General features: G+C 38.6%; 1 protein-coding gene across 5 annotated transcripts in view; it reads right to left on the bottom strand.

Annotated features, from left to right (window-relative positions):
• TP63 (tumor protein p63) overlaps window positions 1-10,776 on the bottom strand; it is a 228,491-nt gene extending 217,715 nt beyond the window's left edge. The window contains exons 1-2 of one of the 5 annotated variants that reach the window (XM_082461483.1): window positions 5,939-10,774; window positions 5,637-5,711 (exon numbers count right to left, since the gene is read on the bottom strand). In XM_082461483.1, coding sequence (XP_082317609.1) covers window positions 5,637-5,698 — 62 coding nt within the window. In that variant the 5' untranslated portion in view covers window positions 5,699-5,711; window positions 5,939-10,774. Of the gene's footprint in view, window positions 1-5,636 lie in introns of all 5 variants that reach the window. The other 4 variants (XM_082461484.1, XM_082461489.1, XM_082461485.1 and 1 more) reach the window with 4 other exon arrangements.
• Window positions 10,777-24,648: the final 13,872 nt, after the last annotated feature.

Here is a 24,648-nt window from a genome sequence, read left to right as displayed (position 1 = left end):
TAAACAAACAAATCAAAACAAAGTTTTAGTTTCCATACCTACAATTTGAGAATAAAAATCCGTTACGTGGTGAATTCGTTTCCTATTGCTGCTGTAACAAGTTACCACAAACTTGTGGCTTAAACCAACCCAGATGTATTATCTCACAGTTCTGTAGGTTGGAAGCCTGATACAGATCTCACTGGGCTGAAATCAAGGTGTTGGCAGGACTGTGTTCCTCCTGGTGGCTGTAAAGGAAAATGTGCTTCCTTGTCTTTTCCAGCTTCGAGAGACAGCCAGCCTTCCTTGGCTCCTGATCCTCTTCTATGTTCAAAATCTGTTGAGTCTTTTCTCACCTCACATCACTTTTATTCTTTCTCTACATCCCACTTCCACTTAAGGACTCTTGCGATTACACTGGGTTCCACATGGATAGTCCAAGATAATCTACCTATTTTAAGGTCGGCTGATTAGCAGCTTTCATTCCATCTGCAACCTAATACCCCTTTGCTGTGTAAGTTAACATATTCACAGGTTTTGGGCATTAGGACGTAGCTATCTCTGGAGGCCATTATTTTGCTTACCACACCTGCCCCAGTGGATCAGCTATGTAATGTGTTGAATAACACTTTGTTAATCATAAAGTTCTATACAGACCTAATAACATGTTATGTTCTGTGGTAGAAATAGCATTGAACAGGGAAGAGACTTGAATTCTAGACTTGGTTCTGCTACTATTTTTGTGTGTGTGATTTTGGGCAAATCACTTAACCTCTCTAAGGTTTTAGATTTCTCAATTCTAAAGCAGAAGAATTGAGACAAGACAAGATCATGTCAAGACTGATAATCATCTTTGTGCTTAATTTAAAGATGATATAGAGCAAAATGGAACTTAAGGTATGCCTCCATGAGGACACAATTGTTGCTGGGAAGGAATCTCCAGTTCACTGTTGTGCCATACCCACAAGAGTAGAGCTAAGCAATACCTTAAGGGGATGCATTTCAGACTTTGGTTGGGTTAATATTTAATTCTCAATGTCTTAGTTGTGAACAGTTGGCCAGAAGTTGTTATCCCTACTTACCTCATGAGGAAACTTTGATTTAGATAGCTTCAGTGATTTTATGAAGGTCACATAATCAATGAGTGGTGGAGTTACGACTATTGGATAATAGTCTTTTGACAAGTCCTATGTGCCCTCAGCTGACACACTTCCCTGCCTCTCTGCCATTTAAATGCACTCACAGCTCAGGAGCGGCATACAGAATTATAATACATCATACTTTTGGCTAACTACAGTGGGTCATAAAGGTCTTTTGACATGTATTCTTGTGAAAATTATAAGGGTTGGAGGCAGATTTTTCTTGACTACAACTGGTGGCTACATTAGTCCCTGCTGATAAACTGTACCTTTGTATTTCTTTATGAACCAGCTCCTCCTGTCCTCTGCCTTGCTTCTTTTCAAGTACTGACCTAACAACCTACACAGACTGCAGCATGTCGGCTCATTCCTTTCAGTCAGACAGAGAAACTTAGTGATTCTGGAGCTAGCTAAAATTAATGGTTTAGCCTTATTAAAAACTGGTCTGCTCATTGAAATGGATGGATACATCCTTAATTGGCATCAGCAATTATATTATTAAATGTTATATCAATTTTTGAAGTTTCCATGTGCACGTAAACAACACTATGGGAACCTTTTTCATGTTTTTTTCTACTGGGTATGATCCTGGGAGGAAGAAGAGCATTTGAAAAAAGAGCAGATGGAGATAGTTTAATAAAGGGACTATTGATCAAGGGAGAAGAGATATGGTATGGCTTTTTGGAGCTAGCAGTGTCTACAAATGGTTACCACTCCTATGCTCGAAGGAAAAGGAGAGGAGAGAGCAGTTACTCAAACTCAAGACGTCCGGAACTGTGGTAAGAGCCCCTACAGGACCTGCAGCCTTTAGTAGAAAACCTAGCAGAACAGCAGGGAAACATATACCCCAAATTCACTCTCCTCCTGCCCTTCGATCTCCTGCTAGAGGTGCCCACTGGTTGAACCCAAGAGGAAACCAGAGGAGAAAGGAACTGTCAATGCAATCTTCATAAGTCAGCTTCCTGGGATTCAGAACAAGAAGGATGTAGGGTGGATGTGGAGAAGCAAGTGGAAGACACTCAACACAGAACTACATCTGTCTTTATGCGATTGCATTTGACAAATAAAATGATCCTCCATTGTAAGTTCACTGTCACCCACTCCCCTCCTCCTCTTTTTGGGATATATTTAGAAAATACAGTTAATAAAGTCGACCTTTAAGCTAGTAAAGCATAAAATTCACAATCAATATGCAATTTACAAAGGAAATACTTCTTACTCATCCATACAGTACTTTAACAGTTCAAGCTTCTTTTGAGTAGAGGGTGACTGAGAAAAATAACTCAAAATCATTTTACAAGTGGTTCAAATAGTAATATGTTTTACTTTCTCTTATTTTTAGTCCTCAGCTATCACTGTGTTTCAAAATTTAATCTGGATTCCTTTTTATCATTTTAACTGGTTTATTTTCAAGATGATATTTGGAGGAATTTAATCTGTCTTTTAGAATTACTTGGTTAAAGAGATTTATGTTAAAAACTAGGTGGCAATTCTAAAAACTAAAGGGTGCAAGAAGACCCAAAATTATAGCCCAAACCATAAATTAACAAAAGTTTAACTTGTAAAATGCTAAATTTTGGATTCATTTTGAATATTTACTAACAAAAAGTAAACAGAACTCATTGTATATGGTTTTAATTTATAAGGAAACTGTATCTTACCCTTTGGCTCTTATTTTTTGATTTTGCATAATTTCATTTATTTTTGTTAAAATTAAGTTAGCAATAAAATGACAAAACTTGTGATTTGTCCACCTTCTCTTCTTCTTGTAATGGTCAATAGCATCAAAGGGGAAATCTAAGCTCTATAGTTTAAGTACTGTTTTGATTTTCAGAAAAGTTTTTGTAAAGACTAGAGTAAATTAGCATCCACATCAGAGCACAACTAAATACATAATGTGTCAATATGTTCAGGTGCAAAGGAAAAAATAACAGAGGGTGAAATCTCAATTTTGACTGAGAGAATGATTACCATCATACTTTGAAATGTATATTAAAATTGGCTTTTGGGGAATGGCACTAACATTCAGTAGTAAATGATAATAGCAGCTCTCATTTATTCTATTTTTTGATAAAAAGACATTTATGCATTAAGGTAGCTTAGAGTTAAAAATAACAAGAAATCCTGTTCTTTCCTTTTTTGAAAATTCTCTTTTATAATTTCTTTCTAAAGACAAGGTCAGGAAAAAGACAAATTTAACTATGTAGATGACTATGATTATGGAATGATTAAATTTGGTCTTACTTAAAATAGATTTTGTAAACTGAGAACTGCAAGGGTTGTCTGCTTAGAAAAACCAGCTCAAACTCATTCACTCCTTAGGCATCAAAGAGAATATTGTTTGATTCTTGCTTCGACAATATATAGTATTATAGATTTCTTATAGTGATATCCCACTTACTCATTCATTCATTTATTCACTAAGTAGTCTAGACAGAAAAATGGTAGTAATTCAGTCCTTGAAATATCTGACAAAGCAGTTAAAATACATGAGGCAAATATATGTTATTAAATATATAAGTACTATAAAGTAAAATAAATAAACATTACAGCTATATCTTACTCATTTTTGTATTTCCAGTGCCTTGAACAGAGTAGATGCTCGGCAACAAATATTTTTCTTTCGTTTACTTGGGGATTAAGTTTCTATTACAAATGGAAAGTACATAATCTTGCCTAAAACAATTTATTTGGCAAATAAATATTCCCTGACCACCCTGCACCACCATCTCACAGCTCCCCAACATGTCCCCCCTTCCCCAAAAGTGACATTCACCAAGATTAAAGTTCAGGGATTCAGGAAAATTTAAAATATTTTTAAAATACTATTATTATTTTAAATTTTACAATCTGACAAAAACTGAGGTGATATTTGCTCCACGAATTAACCGGTTTCCGGGACACTCCGAAAAGCAATTTCCTCATGTATTTGTATTTACAGGCTTCCCTCATCAATCACTAGAAATACCTCTGGACAGAGGTGTACATGATTGACATGCGGGTTGCTAGTCAATAGAAAAAAATTTCTTCCAGAGCTGAGAGATCCATGCACCTACTTAAAAAAGACGCCATCAAGGGAAGCATTATACAGCAAATGTTTCATCACAATTATCCTCTTAGAAATATTATTTCAAAGATTTTATTGAAGTAGAAAATTTTGAGGCTGGATAAAACTTTGAGAACTAGAAACTCTTTAGTGTTTTGTTTTTTACCCACCCACTCCCCAACTCCAACGAAATCTTATGTAAGAACGTGAACTCCAGAGCCATTCATTTTTGCTACTATTGTTCATGGCACACAGCAAGGCAGGAATCAAATCACCATTCACATTTCCCATTTCAACCTGGAGGACCACAAACTTGCTTCCTCTCTCTCTTTCCTTTTTCTTCCTTTCTTTTCTTACTTTGTCAACCATTCCATTTACATTTCTCTCTTACTTTTGCTCTTCTGCTGTCTCACACAGCCCACCAAACATCTCACAGGAAAAGAAGCTACATCTATATAGCCCAAATTAATGTTTACATGGTGACAAATCTTATTAATGAAAAAAGATCACACAGTTTCCTTAACTGCCTGAGCAATGTGACCGTGAGTCCTGGCCAGAGAGCCCACTAGACTGCTGGGATGAGGCTCTAATAGGCACCATCGTGAATGACAAGTTAACTCCTGTGGAACCACACCGTTTTCAGCAATCAGAGGACCTCCCTCATTAGTCTCAGAAAGTAAAGTATGAAATTCCAACATCAAATCTCATGCTGTTAAATTAACAACATCACACTGCTACATACGACTTGAATATCTCCCATAACTTTATGACTGGAAAAACACTGTTCAGATTTCATTTACCAGTTTAAAAATAGCAAACTCTAATTTGAAACACACACACACACACACACACACACACACACACATCGTGCATGCTCACTAGTTTCCCTCTTAGTGCTAGGCAAACGTTCCTTCCTATAAACAGAAATAAAATTGAGTATAACTGTTAAGTTTTAAAAGTCAGATTTGTCAAAAGATGATGTTTGTTACGAAACAAATCAAGAATAAAATATGCCACAGAGCCAAAATGACAAGCCACAATCTGTTTGGTATAACAATGGCTATTTATCTATTTTTAAGGTATAAATCAAAATTATTCTGTGTTTCTTTTGACTTGAAGATCATCCACAGACTATTCTATTCCTGTCCAATGAAATGTCTTCTTCTTGGGTTGGTGAGTGCTGATCTAGGCAAATAACAGATTTTAAACATCTTAAAATGGTGTGACCATTTTTTAAGAAACCATGGGAAGATGGTCTACAAACTTCATTACTTTGTACATCCAGATAAGAACTAAAAAAAGAAAACTAGAAGAGATGCCCACAGACCACTTTAAGTCCACAGAAAGTGCAAAATAATATCACTGTGCTCATAAACAAAGAGAGGCTGCTCTTTGTACACAGCAGAAACACTCATCATACACAAGGCACTCCAGTTAAGTTTTGATAGAAGTTACGTCACGTTTAAACTCACCGCTGGATGTAAGGGTCGGGACAGTACTGTAGGGTGGCACACCGTGAAGTTTCAAAATTCATTTCCTTCAACTCTCTTTGATATCAACAAATGGAGAACAGTATTATAACATATACACATATACCTGTGTATACATAGATATAAAGCCAGAGGGCTAAAAGCAATAGGGTCAAATGCTATCAGACATAGAAGGGTAGACACTTCCCCCCTTCACACACATTTGCAAAGAGGCGGAGCGTTTCTTGATTTGAGCCAATGAGATTCATCAAGGGACTAAAACATCAGAAACAGTCGAATCTTACCAGCTGGGCATCCTCTCTAAAGTTGTTCTTCCCCCTCTACCACGGCTTTAGAGTCCTTGTCGTATAGTGGCCACACTTGTTGGCAACTTGGAGTCATCTCTGAACTTCTGGTCTCTCTGGTGATTGGATGCTGGCATGAATGGCATCAGAGTTTAATTTCAGCAGCCTGGACTTTCACAACAGAACAAAAGCTAATGAGTGTCCACCCTGCTCCAGCTAATTAATGTTTCCTTGTCTCTGCATACTGATTTGATTTGAGGGCTTCTGTAACTGCTTCTGGAACTAAATATTTCACAGAGCTGCTTAGGAAGTTGTTTTGTTTTTTTTCTTCATCTCCACCTCCACCCCCCCTTCCCCCCACCCTTCATTCTCCCTTTCAGCCAACCGCCTGTTGTGGTCACAATCTCAAATAGCAAAGACAGGGAAATTCCTTGATTATATTTAACCTAGAACTCACTCTTCGTCTCAACTAAAAGAGATACCCATTCATATCCCCTTAGCTTTGCTTTCCCTAAATTAAAAAAAAATAATAACCTTGATTGAGTTTTTCAAATATCCTACCTCAAACACACACACATAATTTTCTTAAAGTAATATTAAAATGGAAAATAATGCACTATTTTCAACTATTTTAAAGCTTACAAAATTATTTCAAATTGCCTGTTACTGAAAACATTCGAGTTCTTTCCATCTCTCTCAGTCTCTCCCACTCTCTTATTTATGTCATTGTTTTTGCTGGTTTTGGTTTTGCTTTGGCTCGAGCTACTTTGGAGTAAAACCGTTAACTTGTTCATATATCCAAAAGTTAATATAATATCAAAAAATCTACATACAGAATAATTCACTTCCTTTCTGAATACAGGCTGTAAACCTATCATGGTTTTGTGGATTTGGATATTGAATGAAATATGTTTCAGAAGCTAAATTAAAATAGACTCCAACAGAAAAAAAAAAAAAAAAACAGCGTGCCCAAGTGTCACTAACATGGCAAGTTCATAACCTCCTTTCACCCCCAACCATAGGTGACCTGTAAATTGGTGACATCAGAAGTTGTCAAAGTTGTGAGATAATCTAAAGTCATTTCCAGAGCAATTTGACATTTCCTTTTGAGAAATTTTGGTTCAAAATGTGTTTCATAAAAGTATTTTATTTGTTGCTTCAGCCAGGATAGAAGGGAGAAGCTATTTAAAACTCGACATTCTCTTCCTTACTTAGCCTGAGGGTGTCTAACATCTGTGAATTGTGAAATTCACAAATATGCCGGCCTGAGCCCCAGCCAATTCAAACAGCTTGTTGTACAAAATGGGAAATTTGAAGGAAGATCATTTTACTAATTAATTATAGATTTGTTAATTGGAGTTAAAGTGTTTGGCTTTATTCCCTGCTATTAGCAAATACAGATGACCGGAGTATATAGAGTTCTTAAATTAAAAATACTCAATTTCCTTTGAGCATGGCCAAGTCCCATCAAGTGCCCGGCCTTTCTCATTTATAAAATGAGAGGTGAAAGAATGATCTCTAATGCAGTGCCTCTCAAATGTTGGTGCACCTGCGAGCCACCTGGAAACTTTGTTAATGCAGATTCTAGTTCAGTGGGTCTGGGGTGAGGCCTGAGACTCTGCATTTCTCACAAGCTCCCAGCTGCTGCTGGTGCTGCTGGGCCTTGCATCACACTTTGAGTAGCAAGACGTAGTGCTCTTTTCAGGCCCGCTTTTTATATACTTCTAGGAAATAAGCAGCGCTCTTCCAAATATTTTAACTTACCAGCAGAGGCTCTAGGCTCCCAAAGAAATGATTAATTTGCAAACATTCTTAGTATGATTTTAATTTCAAAAGTTTTATAGCCTAATTTATAAAAAAGACCATTTAAAATGTATGCCCTGACATCGATAGTTGTTATTTTTAAAAATCCTAAAATTATTAGGTAAGAGGGACAGATACTAAATGGTAAAAATTTATGTAAATAATTATGAAACATACTGGCTCCTATTGCATCGTGAAAATAAATGCAGAGAGCTACCCTGACCAAGGGCAAAAGGCAAACTCTCCAGGATTCAACAGCACACCCATGGCACACAACCATCCAGAACCTGGGAAAATAAGTGACAATTATACTATAATTACCATAATTGCCACTTACATTTATATTACATCCCTCTTCACCCAGGGGGGCTCAGGTTACTATACAAATGCATAAATTATTTCTTTGCTGTGCAAGTTAGATGCTTTTCCAACACCTTAAGTCTTTTAGGTAGAGATTGTAATAGAATAAGTTACGCATTAGGCTGAGAGAAGGTAATTGCCTTTCTGAGCATGACCTACATCTTTGAATGATGTTGTTTGTGAAGATTTTTGATTTGTAGGAAGAGGAGGAGAAAGTAAAGAGCTTAGGGAAACAGTAACATTGAGGGCCTGGAACTCTGGACACAATGTAAAATAAAAGTACACTTTTTCCTTTCAGCGCCTCGCAGCCAAGAATGTGCACTTTGCCAAACTCAGGTATTCAAAACACAAACCCTTCTCATTTATATCCATGTGAATTACTTCTTCACTGCTCTCCTTTATGCACTCTATCCACTGGGTGACATACTTTTCTGTTTTGTCCCCCACCTTGGATCATATTTTGTCTTCCATCTAGAATATTTTTAAACCCCATGTGCATATATCTCACAAATACTTCAAAGAACAGGAAGCCTTTCTCATCCCTCTAGGTAAAAGGAAGCTACCCTACCTCTAATGTCTTAAATCATGATATTTTCACTTGTGAAAGGGCACCTGCTACTTTCTTCCTGGATTTGAGCTATTTTTGCATAAGACCCATCTCCTGTACTGGACCGTGAACAACTTGAGGGCGGGTTTGCTATCTGATTCATCTCTGTATCTCCAGGGACTAGCAAAATACGGTCTAGTGGACAAATAACATGTTTATATCTTTGCAAAACTGCATCTAATAATTATTATAAGTGGTTAAAAAAGAACTTCCATGAAACATTTGACTTTTTAGAATCAACTTTATTGAGGTATAATTTACATACAATGAAATTCACTAAATTCACTAATTCTACCATTCCATTTGAGGAATTTTGACATATTATATACCATGTAGTCTTTACCACAAACAAGACATAGAATATTTCATTACCCCCCAAATCCCCTCATTTCCATTACCTTAAAAGCTCCCCTTTGTGCTTAATCCTTCTTCACCACTGACCCTAAACAATCACTCTCTTGGTTTTTTTGTCATTATGTATCAGATGTATGTTTTCTAGAACAACATTATCCAATAGACCTTTCTGTGATGAAGGAAATAGTCTACATTTGCACTGTCTGGCATGGTAGCCACTAGCCACATATGGCTAATGTGACTGAGAAACTGCATTTTAATTTTTATTTAATTTTAATCAACTTGTATTTAAAAAGCCACATATGGCTAGTGGCTACCATGCTGGACTTCACAATGCTAGAATGTCACATAAATGGAGGCACATGGCATGTATTCTGTGTCTAGTAGGTTCTTTCATTCAACATATTGTTTTTGAGATACATCCATATAGTTATGTATGTCAGCAACTGTTTCTTTTTTATGGTTGTTGAACGTGTGGATTGCTCCTTTTTTTTCATTATTAAGAACAAATTCTGGTCTCATATCCTCAATTATGGCCCAAAGCAGAAGTCCAATAGACTTTTTAAGAGCTCAATAATGACTCATTCCACTGAGTCCCTTAATGATGTGGAATAGTTCATTCCTTCCAAGGCTGCTATAGCTCTAGAGAAGGCAGCAGGTGTAGAGAGAAACTGACTAACCTGGGTTTGGTTTGGGCTCTGGTCCCAACTTCCTCCCTGACTTTAGGCAAGTAGCCTACTGTCTTTGGGCCTTACATTCTTGCTCTTTAAGAGGAAGGATGTACCAGTGAGGATTCTTTTGTCATTAGCAATGGAAACTAACTCCTGCTAAGTAAAACTAAAAATATAAAAATAGATCAAAATATGAAAATTCACAGACTGGAAGAGAAAGTTGAAAAACAAGATTTGGGAAAAGACTGGAACCAGAATAGCTTCAGGGATCTAAGTAACAGGAATGAATAGAGTCATTTTGTAGTGCCACCATAGCAATGTCAGACCCAACAGGTTTTTGTTTTTTGGTTTTTTTAACTTGAGTCACTTACCTTAAGATTCGAATTCTCAGAAGGACGATGTCATGTTAGGCCAGGAGAAATCTGAATGCCTTGATTGATAGCCCTACCAAGACTGGGGCAAAGAGAGTTTCTGAAAGAAAATAGAGGTTCTATTAAGCGAGGAAAGGGCAATAGGTTCAGGGCAACAGAAAACAACAGATGCCACCACGAGGGGCTTAAAGTAGATGATGTCTCACATTCCTTAGAGCTCTGGCTGTCTGTGGCTGTGTGACTGGAGAAGCTGAATTTCTCGTCAGGGTAACTGGACCTCAGGTCCTCTCTTCTCCAAGTCATCCTGACCTGTCCCTCTTTTATAATATGGGGACAAGGAGAGAACTTTCTAGCGTAAGAGGTGGCGGAGTAAATTCATCGAGTGTCACCCAAATCAAAGGGACTGAAGAGTTTGATGATTTTTAGTTTTAAAACACTTTTCTGGACATAACTTCAGTTCAACTCCACAATCTCTGTTTCATAGAAGTAGAAACCAGGTTCTGTTTTTGGAGGGATTCTACCGACCCTCCCAGCTTTATACTCTATGAATCTAATATTTGCTGAAGTAGGACATCTAGTAGGAGTAAAGCTGGGCCAAGAATTTAAGTGTACTGTATTAGGGTCAAATGCTTTTTTATATCAATGAAAAAGCAAGTGCATTGCAAGTTCAGCCATGTGCATTGCAAGTTCAGCCATGTGCTTCTTCTAATTTGACCTCCACCTTCTTACAGGTCGCAGGAATTCATCAAATAGAAAAAAAGTGCATAAAGCTAATGTCTCAGAGTCTACTGAGAAGAAAGAAGATGCTTTAGAGAAGTGTCTGAGGAAAGGGACACTTTTCTAATCAGAGGGCATGCAAGGAAACACAGAGGCCAATTGGGGAGGGAGGAGGTTGGCAGTGTCCCTAACAGACAAACCCGATACCTTCCAAGTCACACCCAGTGTCCCAGAGCAATGTGGGTGGGCTTCTTTTCCAGACATCCCTGAACAGCTGTATGGGGGCTGCTCCTCACTCCCACTCCTCCTTTGCTCAGTGCCCACGTGAGAGAGAGATAAATAAGGAGACACAGGAAGTCCTTATTTGGCACTTTGCATTTTTTTTTCCTGAACCATTTGTCAGATGCAGATATGGTGCACCTTGACTCTAAGTGTCTTGGTGCATATTTTCTAAAATGAGACAATCTCTTATATGATCACAGTTCAGTTAAAAAATGAGGAAATTTACATTGATAAAATACGATTACTTTCTCTACATACCTTATTCAGATTTTGCCAATTGTCCCAATGACGTTTTTTATAACAACAGAAAATTCTGGATCCTACATTGCATTCCATTGTTCTGTTTCTTTAGTCTTTAGTAATCAGGAACAGTTCCTCAGTCATTGTGCTTCATAACAGATTTTTTTTTTTTTTAATTGAAGTATAGTTGATTTACAATGTTCCATTAGTTTCTGGTGTATAGCAAAGTGATTTAGTTATATATATATATATATATATATATATATATATATATATATATATACACATATATATGAAGAAGAATATATATATATATTTTCATATTCTTTTCCATTATGGTTTATTACAGGAGATTGAATATACTTCCCTGTGCTACACAGTAGGACCTTGTTCTTTTTTTTTTTAATAAATGTATTTATCTTTTCATTTATTTGTTTATTTATTTATTTATTTTAGGCTGCATTGGGTCTTCATTGCTGCACACGGACTTTCTCTAGTTGTGGCGAGCGGGGGCTACTCTTTGTTGCCGTGTGTGGGCTTCTCATTGCAGTGGCTTCCCTTGTTGGGGAGCACGGGCTCTAGGCACGTGGGCTTCAGTAGTTGTGGCACACGGGCTCAGTAGTTGTGGCTCACGGGCTTAGTTGCTCTGCAGCATGTAGGATCTTCCCAGACCAGAGATTGAAACCGTGTCCCCTGCTTTGGCAGGTAGATTCTTAACCACTGCACCACCAGGGAAGTCCCAGGACCTTGTTCTTTATCCATCCTATATAGAATAATTTGCATCTGCTAATCCCAAACCCCCAATCCAACCCTCTCTTTCCTCCCACCCTTCCCTGGCAAACACAAGTCTTTATGGCATGACAGATATTTTTGAAGCATGCAGGCCAGTTATTTTGTAGAATGTAACTTAGTTTAGGTTTGACTGATGTTTCCTCATGATTAGATTGAGTTATCTACTTTTGGCAGAAACATCTGTGATACTGTGATATTGTGTACATCTCAGTGCATCATATCAGGAATTGCTCAGTTTTTAAAGCCCATTGAAGGGTTTTCTCCAAGCCTCATCTCAGGCACAGATTTACTGTGAACCTAAGAAAGTTTGAATGTCAAGACCTCTTACTTACATAGATAGTCCCTTCTAAGGTTCTAGGAAATATCTTAGCAACGTGTATACATGGCCATTATGTTTCTGTAAAATATACAAATGTGAGATATTTTAAATACAGTCATCTAATATTACCATCTCTTTCTACTCCAATTTCCCCTTCATCACCATTCATCTCACATAGAGTGGTGATAGAGAGGCCGCAGGATTTCTAAGATCCAGGCAAGGGCAAGTTGAATAGAGGATACTTTTAGTTTGGGTTGGGGGAATACATTAATGTGGTCTGTAGCTGGGTTTGTGTAGAGTTAAAGTATTGTTACTCATCCTGGTAGAGGAATGGGTTCCAAGTATATACTCCTCCTGCCCATGACACTAGGCATGGTGTCACTGAAGACCCAGGCTGGAGGACACACCACAATATGGATATCCCCAACAATAAATGCCATGGAAAATGCGTGACTAGTGGAGGAGAGTTGGAGCTGCGCGGAGACTGAAACTTCTCCGTGGAAAGTTTTCCTCCTTTTATCAGGCATACAAACTTGTAAGCAGAGGAATCAATATCAAAACCAGGTTTTCCCTGTCTATTATTCAGCATATACAATTATAAATGCACCATACATTATTTGGTCTTTTATGATGAGAGTTGCATTAAATAGTATTTATCCTTATACTGTGTGTGTTTGTAGGAACACAAATGTCTGGCAGTGCTGTAAACAGCAAGTGTGTCTGTTAATTCTTATACTGGGACTGCAGAAGATAAGGCTGAATATATGATGTTAAGATTCTGTCCAACCCTGAGAGTCCATGACTATCAACTTGTAGGCTCGGGAGTTCCCTGGTGGTCCAGTGGTCAGGACTCGGGGCTTTCACTGCCCTGCAGTGGCCCAGGTTCAATCCCTGGTCGAGGAACTAAAATCTCACAAGCCTTGTGGCTTGTAGGCTACATTTACAGACAGTCCATCTATCTATCATCTATCTATCTATCTATCTATCATCTATCTATCTATCTATCTATCCATCTACACGAAATCACTTTGTTCCAGAGTGATTTGAGGTAGCTTATAAAATACACAGAAGGAGATTTAAAATTACACATGCAAGGTAACCAGGGGCTGAGAGGAGGAAATGGGGAGTTGTTGTTTAATGGGTACGGTTTCAGTTTTGCAAGATGAAAAAGTGCAGGAGAGTCACTGCACAACAATGTGAATATACCTAACGCTATTGAATTGTACACTTAAAAATGGTTATGCTGGTAAACTTTATGTTACGTGTTTTTTACCACAATTAAAAAGTGTAAAAAATTAAATACGTAGGTAAATGATAAAATCAATAACCAGTATAAACATCAGGAGAAAGAAAAATAGGAGGAAACCAAGGACAATATTTGTCCACAAAATGTATTACATGATGTTCTACACTTGTGCTAAAGGGCCATTTATTTTTCTGTGAACTTCTAGGCAACCAATTACTTACATGAATTTTTTTTTTTATCCACAATAATTGCTTAGGCTCTTGTTACACACAACACATCGTAGGTACAAAATATATATTTGTTAAAAGAATGAGGGAAAAAGATAATATGTAAAATAAATTGGCCTTCAGCTTCTAGACTCTGAATCTAATGCATTTGTTTGATTGCTTATTACAAATAAATGACAAGGGATGATATTGTAATGAGACCTGAATTTCTAGTGGTTTCCAGTATAATTCTCTCGCAAGACTCTATAGTACTTACTCACTGATTTGATGTTTGATTAATAGATTCAACATGCATATTCCTTAAGGGCTTCCTCTGTGTGCCTGTCAGCGTGCTGGGAGCTGTGGGCATGAAGTAGATCAGTAAGATCCAGTCTCTGGCCTCCAGTAAAGTTGAGAACGATCTTCTTTGCCTTTTTGCATCTTAAGTTTCACAGATTAAAAACAAAAAGACTTTTGCAGAGCTGTGTCCCTGAGTTGCCGATGACCAACTTGCTCGCTGAGGTATGTGGTGCCTGATTAAATTGTTGAGATAAGAATATGTTTACTAGAATTCATGAAACACGTGTGTAGGTGGGAGAGGATAGAATGTAGCATTCTTATTTACTTTCCTGAGGTTTGAGCCCAAGGGAGACAGCTGTGGCTGAACCTTCCCTCAGACACACATTCAAAAATTTGTGCCTTATTTTTTGAATCCTGATTATCAGGAAGCCACAAAAGCCATCCTTTGTGGAAGGAAGAGGAGTGGGTGTGAGCCAAGAAAAAAAAGATCCGATCTGTATATACTAGTGACTACCAAAAACTATGGTGTGATGACTTCCTAAACCACCGGCTGCTTTTCTGGTATGTAGCTTCGTGAGATATACTGTTTACCAATGGAGCACAGCTCCCAACAGAGGAACTAGGAGACATTTAATAAATGCCATTTTTTTGGTTTTTTTTTTTTTTGAAAATTAGCTATACGCAAAGTTAAAAAGGAATTTAGAGACAATTTGCTTCGAAAAACATCCCAGCAAACGACTTAAAAATAACAAGCATGTGCATAGTGGTTTAAATTTTACAGAACACTTTCATAGAAGTTATCTCATCAGTCTCCCAAGTGTCATGTAGACGTATTAATACTAGGACAAGTAGTGTTATTTCCTCCGTTGTATGCATGAGGAAGCTAAGACTCAGGCAGCTTAAGAAACAAACTCATAGTCACACAATCACATAACCATCAGTGGCAGTGGACCCAGCTTTACTTACTCCCAGACATTACTCTTTTTACTCAATAAGATAACGTGAATTAAATGCCTATGGTATGCCTTGTATTGTGCAGGACTCTGGGAAAATAAAGGTAAATATAAACTGTATCTTCTTTCCTTACAGCACCTCTACAAACCCAAACTTTTTATAGTGGTTGGCATTTATTAAATATCTCATGTCCATTATCTATCTATTAATAGATAACCAATACAAACTCTAGGAATTAGACAAGTTAGGTCTTATTATCTCTAGATAGTTAGTTTGTGACTCTGCATTCATCACTCAGCCAGGTAGTGGTAGAATCATGATCGGAACTCAGGTAAACCTGTTTGCCTGAAAATATCACCATACTTTTGACAACCCGCTCCCCTGCCAAAAGATCCAGAATGCATTGTGTATATTTTTATGTTTTGGAGGGCTATGCATGGTCTCTAGCACATGTCTTTTGGTGACTTTTTCCTGGGCCAGTCAGCCTGTGATAACATAAGCACCACAAATGTCAGCTCCTAAAGGAAGGCATGAGTTCATGACGGGCACCCACATTTGGGCTGGGAGTCAAGAATGTTAACTCTGCTTATTTTGAAATCTGGGTTGTGCACACTGTTTAAGCATGTGGCAGTGGATGCACTGACAAAATGCTTCTGTGGGATGGAAGTGATTCTCAGGGCATCCTTACAGGGGAATCCACATGGGATGACCCTTGAATGGGTCTTGTTTACAGACACATCTCTGTGCCAAGTTTCTAAGGAGTAAATTTAAAGCACAACCTTGGAGGAATAACATCAATCTGAAAACACAACTACTCTTGGCTGCCTTTGTGTAGGTAACATATTGTTCTGCCACTCAGCCACTGATCCATTTAGACCATCTGGATCCCTACTCATTATCACTTATGCTATACTTCTGAAGAGAGTAAATAATTTTCCCCATGGGCCTGAATGATCATTTTTGTTAGAATAATGATTGTAAGACATATATTTTCAAAGTAAAAATCATCTTTCTTTTTTCAGCTTGTGAGATCCTGACTATACACTCATAAAGAGAAATATGTGGAGAGAGGAAAGAGAGAGAGAGAGCCACAAGATATAGTGATGATATTTAAACAGAGATATATGTATGTCTATATGTTTAATATACAGATATATGTGTATGTGTATATTTACAAATATTACCTATAATATGTGTATATACTTATATATGTATACTTATATGCATATCTAATATATTTCTAATAAATATATATTAATATATATACACAATAATTATAGACAGAGAGAGTATTTATTAGACTACATTCTCCTCTAATTTGCTTATTTTCCTCCTAATAATCAACACAAGCTATCAAGGCAAAATTATTTAAAAAATAAATTTTAAAAGCCCTTTAATGGAAGAAATAAAACAATGTAGGCAATGTATTCTCATGGTGTGGAAAAATTTATATGGACACTATCACAAAGGCAAAACAAGGGGAAGGAAGTTAATAAACTCTTAACAGTTATTATTTCTGAGTGGATGGGGTTATGGAGTGAAGAAAATATTTTCTTGCTGATACCTTTTTGTAGTTTTCAAATTTTGTACAGTGAAAATACTACAGTTTGATACTCAAAAGTATAAAATAAAAAACCACCATAAATAACCATTAAAAATACCTTCCTGTAGAATTTGTCTCTGGAAGGTGTGCACAATAAGAGGGTGACAAATATTATGCCAGGATGAATGGATGTCAAAGAATGAGTCTCAATTTCCTGATGGATTTGTTTCTATGTGGAGAATTTCTACTAAGAAATGGGAAATAAATGCTCACCCTGATTTGAAATATGCTTAGAAGTGTGGCATTAGAGGTTGAAAGGAACTCAGAGAGTTTACATGGGTTGGCGGATGAGGGTGGAATGGTGTGGCCCAGGGTCACCAGGTCAGGGTGCAGTGTTTCACAATGAGTTCTGTCCATTGCCAACCACTGGCTCAAGAGGGGAAAAAAAAGGGCTTTTATGAGATATTTGTGATGCAGAACGTGGTGGCCATGGAAATACACAGCTCAACTCTTCTAATGTGGAACACATCACTGACTGACAGACACAGCTGGTGCCCCTTCCATCCTTATTGCTTTCTCACTGAGGCCATTGTACATCCAGGCTCCTCCCAGCCAAGGACTGAACCTAGTGGGGCTACCAAACCAGGACCATTCTGGCAACACACGGGACACCTCCAATGTGATTTTGAGTCAATAATACCTCACTGGCCTGACTAAACTTTGGTCTGAAACTCTTTCTGCTGAATTCTCCTAATTTTCTCCTCTTCTTGGTTTTTCAGAGAGAGTTTTTATCACCCTCTGACATAACCCCCTTATTCTGGTTTCTTCTTCTTTATCCTCCAAAGACATTCTTCCTAGTACATCTTTTGCACATCTGATTCCATCTTGGGGTCTGTTTCTCAGAGAACACAGATTGATACAAGTGGTCCTGAGAGTGGTCCAAGAATGCAGATAGAAGTTGAATATTTAGGACTGACTCATTCTCTACATGTCAAGCAAATAGAATGGCATCCCGAGCTATGTGGAGTGTGGATTGTTTCTGCTCCAAGATGGAGGCCCAATTGCTATAGATTTCACCAATGTTGACCTGGAAAAGACCCACTGTAGGGGCAGACTTGCAGCTTCTAAGACTCAGGCTTTTAGGAAGACACAGGGAAATCAGTTCCTACAAGGAAGTAGAGTTGTATGGTTACTGCTCGGTTGTATTGACACTCTGCAGAGGGATATTGAGAAACAAAGGGCTCTTAACAAGCAGTTAAAGGCTAAGTATCAGAGTCAGATTGCCTCTTTGATAGCTTACAAAGAGGTGAGGGCCTCTTTGCAAAAATAAACAAGCTAAGCAGCAGACTGAGCACCTGACCAAGTCACAGAGCTCAAGAGACATTTGAATGGTCAGCCAAGGCTGGTTGGAAATACCTGAGACCCTGAAATATGGACTGGGGACATTAAGTGGATGCCTCTGATAAGCTGGTTCTGTAGGCTTTTTGTCTTAGTTGAGGCTGTTATAACAAAGTACCACAGACTGGATGGTTTATAAACAACATAAATTTATTTCTCACAATTCTAGAGGCTGGAGGTTTGAGATCAGGGTCCCAGCATGGTCGTGGAAGGGCCCTCTTCTGGATTACAGACTTCTCATTGTGTCCTCACATGGTGGAAGGGACTACAGAGCTTAGTGGGGTCTTTTTTATAAGAGCGTTAATTGCATTCATGAGTATTCCACCCTCATGACCTAATCACCTCCCAAAGGCCCCATTTCCTAATACTATCACACTGGGCAGTAGGATTTCAACATATGAATTTTGAGGGGACAGAAATATTCTGACCATAGCATTCCCCTAAACCCTCAGCTTGTAGAATGGACTACCCTTTCCTAGTAAGAACTTCCTTCATATTGCAAGTTGCTACCGAGGCGTTTCCTATAAAAGCAGTAAATATTCCACATCAGGAATGCTTTTACCTTCTCTCTTGGCTGCAAGGACCCTAAATACAGTTAAAGTGCAGCATAACCCAGCTGGTCATAATAAGGGAAAAAATTAATTATATACCAAAGGAGTTACCAGAATTATCTAGCTTGTACCAACAAAAGTCAGGGAAATATCCCTGGGATTGGGTTTTGAGAATTCTTGATTGAGGGGGCTGGAATATAAGACTACATAAGAAAGAGTTCATTGACCTAGGTGTACTTTCTCATGACATGGGATTTAAAACCTTGGTAAGAACCATCGTGGATGGGGCAAGATCACTGCTGGAGTGGTTCTTATAACTTTGGAAAAAGTGATGAACAATGATGAGTAAAGAGGAATTGCTTGAGTTTTTCTGGCAGATGGTAGGAAGGAATAAAGAGTCTAAGGGAGGTAGACATGCTAGAAGGATATATTGTGTGAAGCCAGAAGATTTCCAGGGGAAATATGTTAGATGGGCTAAGAAGACACACGATTTTCCAAGGCCATGAGAAATGTGCTAGGGAAAAGAGGAGCCACATCACTAAGAAGTTCAGTGCTGGCTCTCCTCTGCAACCCAAGGCTGCTTGTAGGAGAGATGCTCACAGAGCTGGGCTCAATGATATTCATGGCAATGATGTCCATTTACCACCAGGTAATAGAGTCCAGATGGTGGCACTTAGCTGCCAGATTCCAGGAGATCATAAATACCATAATGACCAGAAATGTTGGAGGTGCGGCCAAGGGGGTTTGGCCTTCAGGGAGTTTGTGGAGATGGTCATGGCCTACCTAAGGGAAAAATAAATGGACAGGAAAAATAAATTTAAGCCAACAAGGGTTCTGCTTAAATCTACAGCCAGAAAAAAGCAAGATGGGGGAGTGGGAGGCCAAAGGTGGTCATCCAACACAAAGTCACAGTCTCTTGCTTGATTTGTGGACCTGAGTCAATTTTTAGATATAGAATCCTTTGACTGAAGAGTTAGCTGGATTCCTGGGAAAAAGTAACCTCTAATGCTATGGCAAGTATATGCCATGGCAATGCCTTTAGGTTCCCCTTAAGAAACCTAGAGCCAGGGCAGGCCTCAAGGGTGTGCTCTGTATTTAGAAGGGTTCCTAACTTGGTTTAATGCTGTATTGTCACCCTCTTGAAATTTTTAATAATTTTAAACAAGTGGCCCCACATTTTCATTGGTAGTAGACCTTGCAAATTATATAGCCAGTCTTGCCTACGGCTATTGACCTGAGTACAAGAGATCTGAGTTGACATTGATACCCAGAGACCTTAAGTTAGTCATAGTACCCTGTTGAAGTGGGAGCTCACGTGATCAGGTCATACATGGAATTCTGGTTCAAATCCACCAGACAATGGGTCCACTGTGTCTGGAGACCCACCCAGTGGTCATTTATCCAGTCATCAAGTAATTAGAATTAATATACTTGACTGGGTAATGCCCACATTGGGTTTTTGGCCTGTGGAGTAAGAGCTATCAGAGTGGGAAAGTTCAAGTGAACACCTCTGAAACTGCCCTCTACTTCACTTGGCCAAAGAGTATATCAAAAGTAATATCACATTCCAGGAAGGATGGTGACAAATGATCTCATTAAATAGTGTAAGGAATGGAACAGGGGTGGAGGGAGTATCCTGATCATATCTCTGTTTAGTTTCTCAATGTGTGCAGAACTCAGATGGGTCCTGCAGACTAAGCATAGACTCTTGAAAGCTCAATCAAGTAATAGCCCTGATTGCAAAGCTATGCCAGAGGTGATATCTCTGCTAGAGCAGATTAACAAGCTCTTGGGTATAGGATCTGTAGCTATTGATTTGGTAAATGCATTCTTGCCTATTCTGATTATAAAGGAAGAAAATAAACAGGTCATATTCACATGGGACATGCAACAATATTCATTTATAGTTTTGCCTCAGGGCTATGTTAACTCTCCTGCTCTTTGTCATATTGTAGAATGAAGGTATCTGGACTGCCTGGTCAACCCACAGAACATCACACTGATGCTTTATGTCAATAACATCATGCTGCTCAGGCAAGACAAATAAGAGACAGCCTTGCTGGAAGCCTTGATAAGGCACATGCTCCAGGGCATGGGGGAGAAGCCCTACGAAGATTCAGAATCCTGATAGTTCAGTGAAGTCTTTAGGGATCCAGTGGTCAGGAGTTTGCCAAAATATGCCTTTCAAAAAAAATGCTGCATCTTGCATCCCCTACCATAAAGAAGGAAACAAGGGAGCCTGGTAGCTCTTTTGGGCTCTGGAGGAAACATATCCCATGCCTAGGAATAGTGCTCGGGCCCATGTATTGGGTAACATTGAAGACTTCAGGTGTCTGGTGGAAAAATATGCAGCATGAAGCTTATGGCAAGCCCCAGTGAGAGAATCACAATGCAAACCCTCATATTCTGGAGTAAGTTTACACCACCCACAGTAGATAAAATAATACGTCTTTTGGTAAAAGAGCTCCTGGTTGTTACCAGGTCTTGAGAGCCACAGAATACTTGACCATGGGGTACTAAATGGCCACGTATCTATAACTTTGCATCATCAGCTGGGTTATTTCGATTCTTCTAAATCATAAAGTCAGCCCGGAATCAGTCAAGCAAAAGATGAAAATGGTACACCTATATTGGGCCTGAGCAGGACCAGAACTAGGTCAGAGCCATGAGAAGGTACCTCAGACATACCTGTCAGCTATAGCAGTTGTACCAGAAAGCCTCTTCAACTTTGCCCCTAAGACCAGCTGAAGGAGGTGGAAGAGCCTGTCCATGCCCTCTAGCCATAGACCACACAGTTCTGTAGCTGAACAAGTAGGACTTACTGTTATAGCAAGGAAGAAGGTACACCATGGGGGTTCATTGGGCATCTCAGTAAGAGTGTTAGAAAGAAATTACTCTAGAATTTGGGTTTGTGTTAGCCTATTTGGGGGAGTGTTCAAGGGATTGGGACTTTGCTATGTACTGGATGCTGTCAGGAAGTGGGACAATCCTATGAATGGGCATCTTGATAAATCTTATCTATAAGACGGGATGAATGAAGTGAAGCTGAAGCTATACTTGGGCAAAGAAGCCACACAATCATATCGGCTGTGATAAGGGGTTGTGTGGTCATTTTTGTGGTTTGAACAATGTTCATCTTTTTTACAGTGTTTACAAGTGATTACAGACTGGTCTTACTTTTGTCTTGACCCATCATAGTCATGGGGAGGCCTTGTCTAACACTGATGCTTTGTGAAATTGTGTTGGTATTTAATAGGAGGACAGCAAGGCGTAGATGTGAGTTCCAGGCCGGCTTCTAGCAATACCGAGGTTTGGTTGATGGTGCCCAACCAGTTCCTCTTCCTCAAGATAAAACATGATTTATGAACTAGGTATGTGGATGAAGGCCAAAAACGGACAAGTGGCTGCTTCTAGCACATTTGAAGTTGGCTTTGAAAGCCACTAGGAAGGAGAAATGTTACCAAAGAGTGGAGTTGTAACTAGTAAACCTGGTCACCCACTTTGTGAGGAAGAAGAAATGACCTGAAGTAATAAAATAAATAGATGTAAAAAAATGTCTGGGCAGTGAGCAATGGCCTGACTCTCTTGTTAGGGGTCTGGAAAGAAAAGAGCAGGAAGATTGGAGACAAGGAGGTCTAGCACAGAGGCACGGACATATGGGTTTGGGCACAATGTGTGAAGATTTTTGTCACGTGCTAACTTCCATCAGAACTCAGGAAAGGCGACCAAACAAGTAAACAAATAAAATTATGTAAATGTAACAAGTACCATTAAAGGAACCAGCGAAGAGACTGAATTATGAATAATGGGAGGGAGAGGCAGTAGCAGTGATACGAACTACTTTAGATTAGATAGGTGGGAATGGTCTTTCTGAAGAACCGGTGTTTAAGCTGAGATCTGGGGAGCAAGGAGTGAGTCATGTGAAGTGGAAGGAAGAGCACGCCAGGTGGAGGGAAGAGCATACGTAGGACTTTGAGGTGGGAAAGAGGTTGGACTATTTAAGCGATTGAAAGAAGACAGTGCAACCAGACCAGGGCGAACAACGGGTAGATGGCACAAGAGGAGAGTGAGATATACAGGATCCAAATTATACCAAGCCAGGAAAGGAGTCTGGGTCTTATTCTAAGAAGTAATGAAACAGTTTTGAAAGTTTTCACATAGAGATGTGATATGATCCAGTGAAAGTTTTTAAAGAGATTACTCTTTCCTGCCTGTGGAGAATGGACTGGAGCTGGGGAAAGAGCGGGATGGGAAGATTAGTTAGGAAGATATTGCAATCACGTGAATTAATACCAATCCAAATCAAGACAGGCTTTCACCTACCTTGTGAATGGGTTACATTGTCTATCCTTGAGTGGGAAGTAGCTGTGTAGGTGGATGACACAGCCTCCCTCTCACAGCTGACAGTTCAGTGTCTGATGTTCTGGCCGACTCCGTTCCCAGAATGCATGTGATATGTTATTTTATACATACGGTTCAGCAGGATCAATACAGATTTAATGTTAAGAGCTTACCTGCTGTACTTTTCAAACATCCCCCGGCCCCATATCTTGTCTTTTGAAAGCCAACTCCTATAGTCAATTGCAGATTAAATGTCCTACACATGAGCTTCTACCCCTAGACCCATATTGAAATAAAAAAGAAAAACAAAAAATCATGAAGGGAATTAAATCTCTGTGTGTACATATATCTGTATACATAGAATTGTTTACAAGGGGCTGAATGCTGTAAAAAAGAAAAGGAGTAAGTTCCCACTTAGCTTTGTTGAGCCAGTAAGGTTGCCTGGGTTCTAGCCATACAGGGCAACACTTTCCCAAAGAACACAGAATCCTTAAGAACATCTGCCAACCTTGAGCTTAGTCAATTTGATTGCTCTTCGAAAAAAACATCAATGAGAGATAACATACCCACTTCACTGAAAGCATTGTAATTCCATTCTTATTTACTCTCTGTTAATGGTGTCAATGCATTGAATATTACTGTTTTCCAAGAGAAAAAAGGAGAAGCATTCACTTAGATAAACTGGGCTCACAAATCTGTTCTATGCTTCATGAAACTCACCTGTCATTCAAATATAGAAAGAATTTGAAAAAGAGTTTTAAAAAGATAATTAAGATCTATACTAAAATGATTTCTCATTTATAGTTTATGAGTATTTTTCATTAGAAATCTGCACTTAATGATTACTAATTCAGAAAATATAAAAATGCAATGATACAATCAGGCTGGTGGTATCTCTAACTAGATGGTATGAGAAGGGCAAAGAAAAAAATCATCATATGAAACTACAGTATTTTTTTCCTGAGTCCTAAGATTGAAACTAGTTGTACCCATTCATGAAGTCCATACTTGATGTTTCAAATGTTGGGGGAAAGAGTATTGTATATTACTGAGAGACTGGAAGTTTGTGACGTTTTTAAAATGTACTCTTTTGATTTTAATACTGAAGTGCTGTGAATGTGGGTTTCTTTGGAAAGATATTAAAATAATTATAATCCTGACAGAATAATCAGGGCTTAGTGTTTGGGTAACAAATTATGACATTGCTGATTGGAGCTCTAGCTTCAAGGTAAAAAAAGATAGAATAAATACCTTCAGGGACAATTTATGTAAATAACTGATAATATATATAAACCACATTCTGCCTTAAATTTGTTTGAAAATGAGGTACAAAATGAACCAAGTCAAGCTAAATAAACAGCCCAAGGAAGTAAAATATATAAAATTTTTTTACGTCACCTGCACTCTGGGATTTTGACCTGTCATGATCTAACGCCTTAATCATTGCCTGTCTCCTTGTGTTTCTGACTATGAAAGACATATGGCCTCAGTAACCCTGGCTTATCACGTGTCCAAGAATTTAGGCCCATGAGCTGAAGGATGAATCACAAGGAAATTCATTTCTAGAACTCTGATGACAGATGAGCTGGTAAGATGAGAATTAATGAACTGAACTTATTACAATGGACTCTGCCCACTGCTCTAATTCCTTACAA

Source organism: Balaenoptera physalus, assembly GCF_965194825.1.
Source record: "Balaenoptera physalus genome assembly, chromosome: 4".
In the NCBI taxonomy this organism is placed as follows: domain Eukaryota; kingdom Metazoa; phylum Chordata; class Mammalia; order Artiodactyla; family Balaenopteridae; genus Balaenoptera; species Balaenoptera physalus.
Note: the sequence above shows the minus strand (reverse complement) of the source record. Positions and strands in the feature narration are given on the sequence as shown.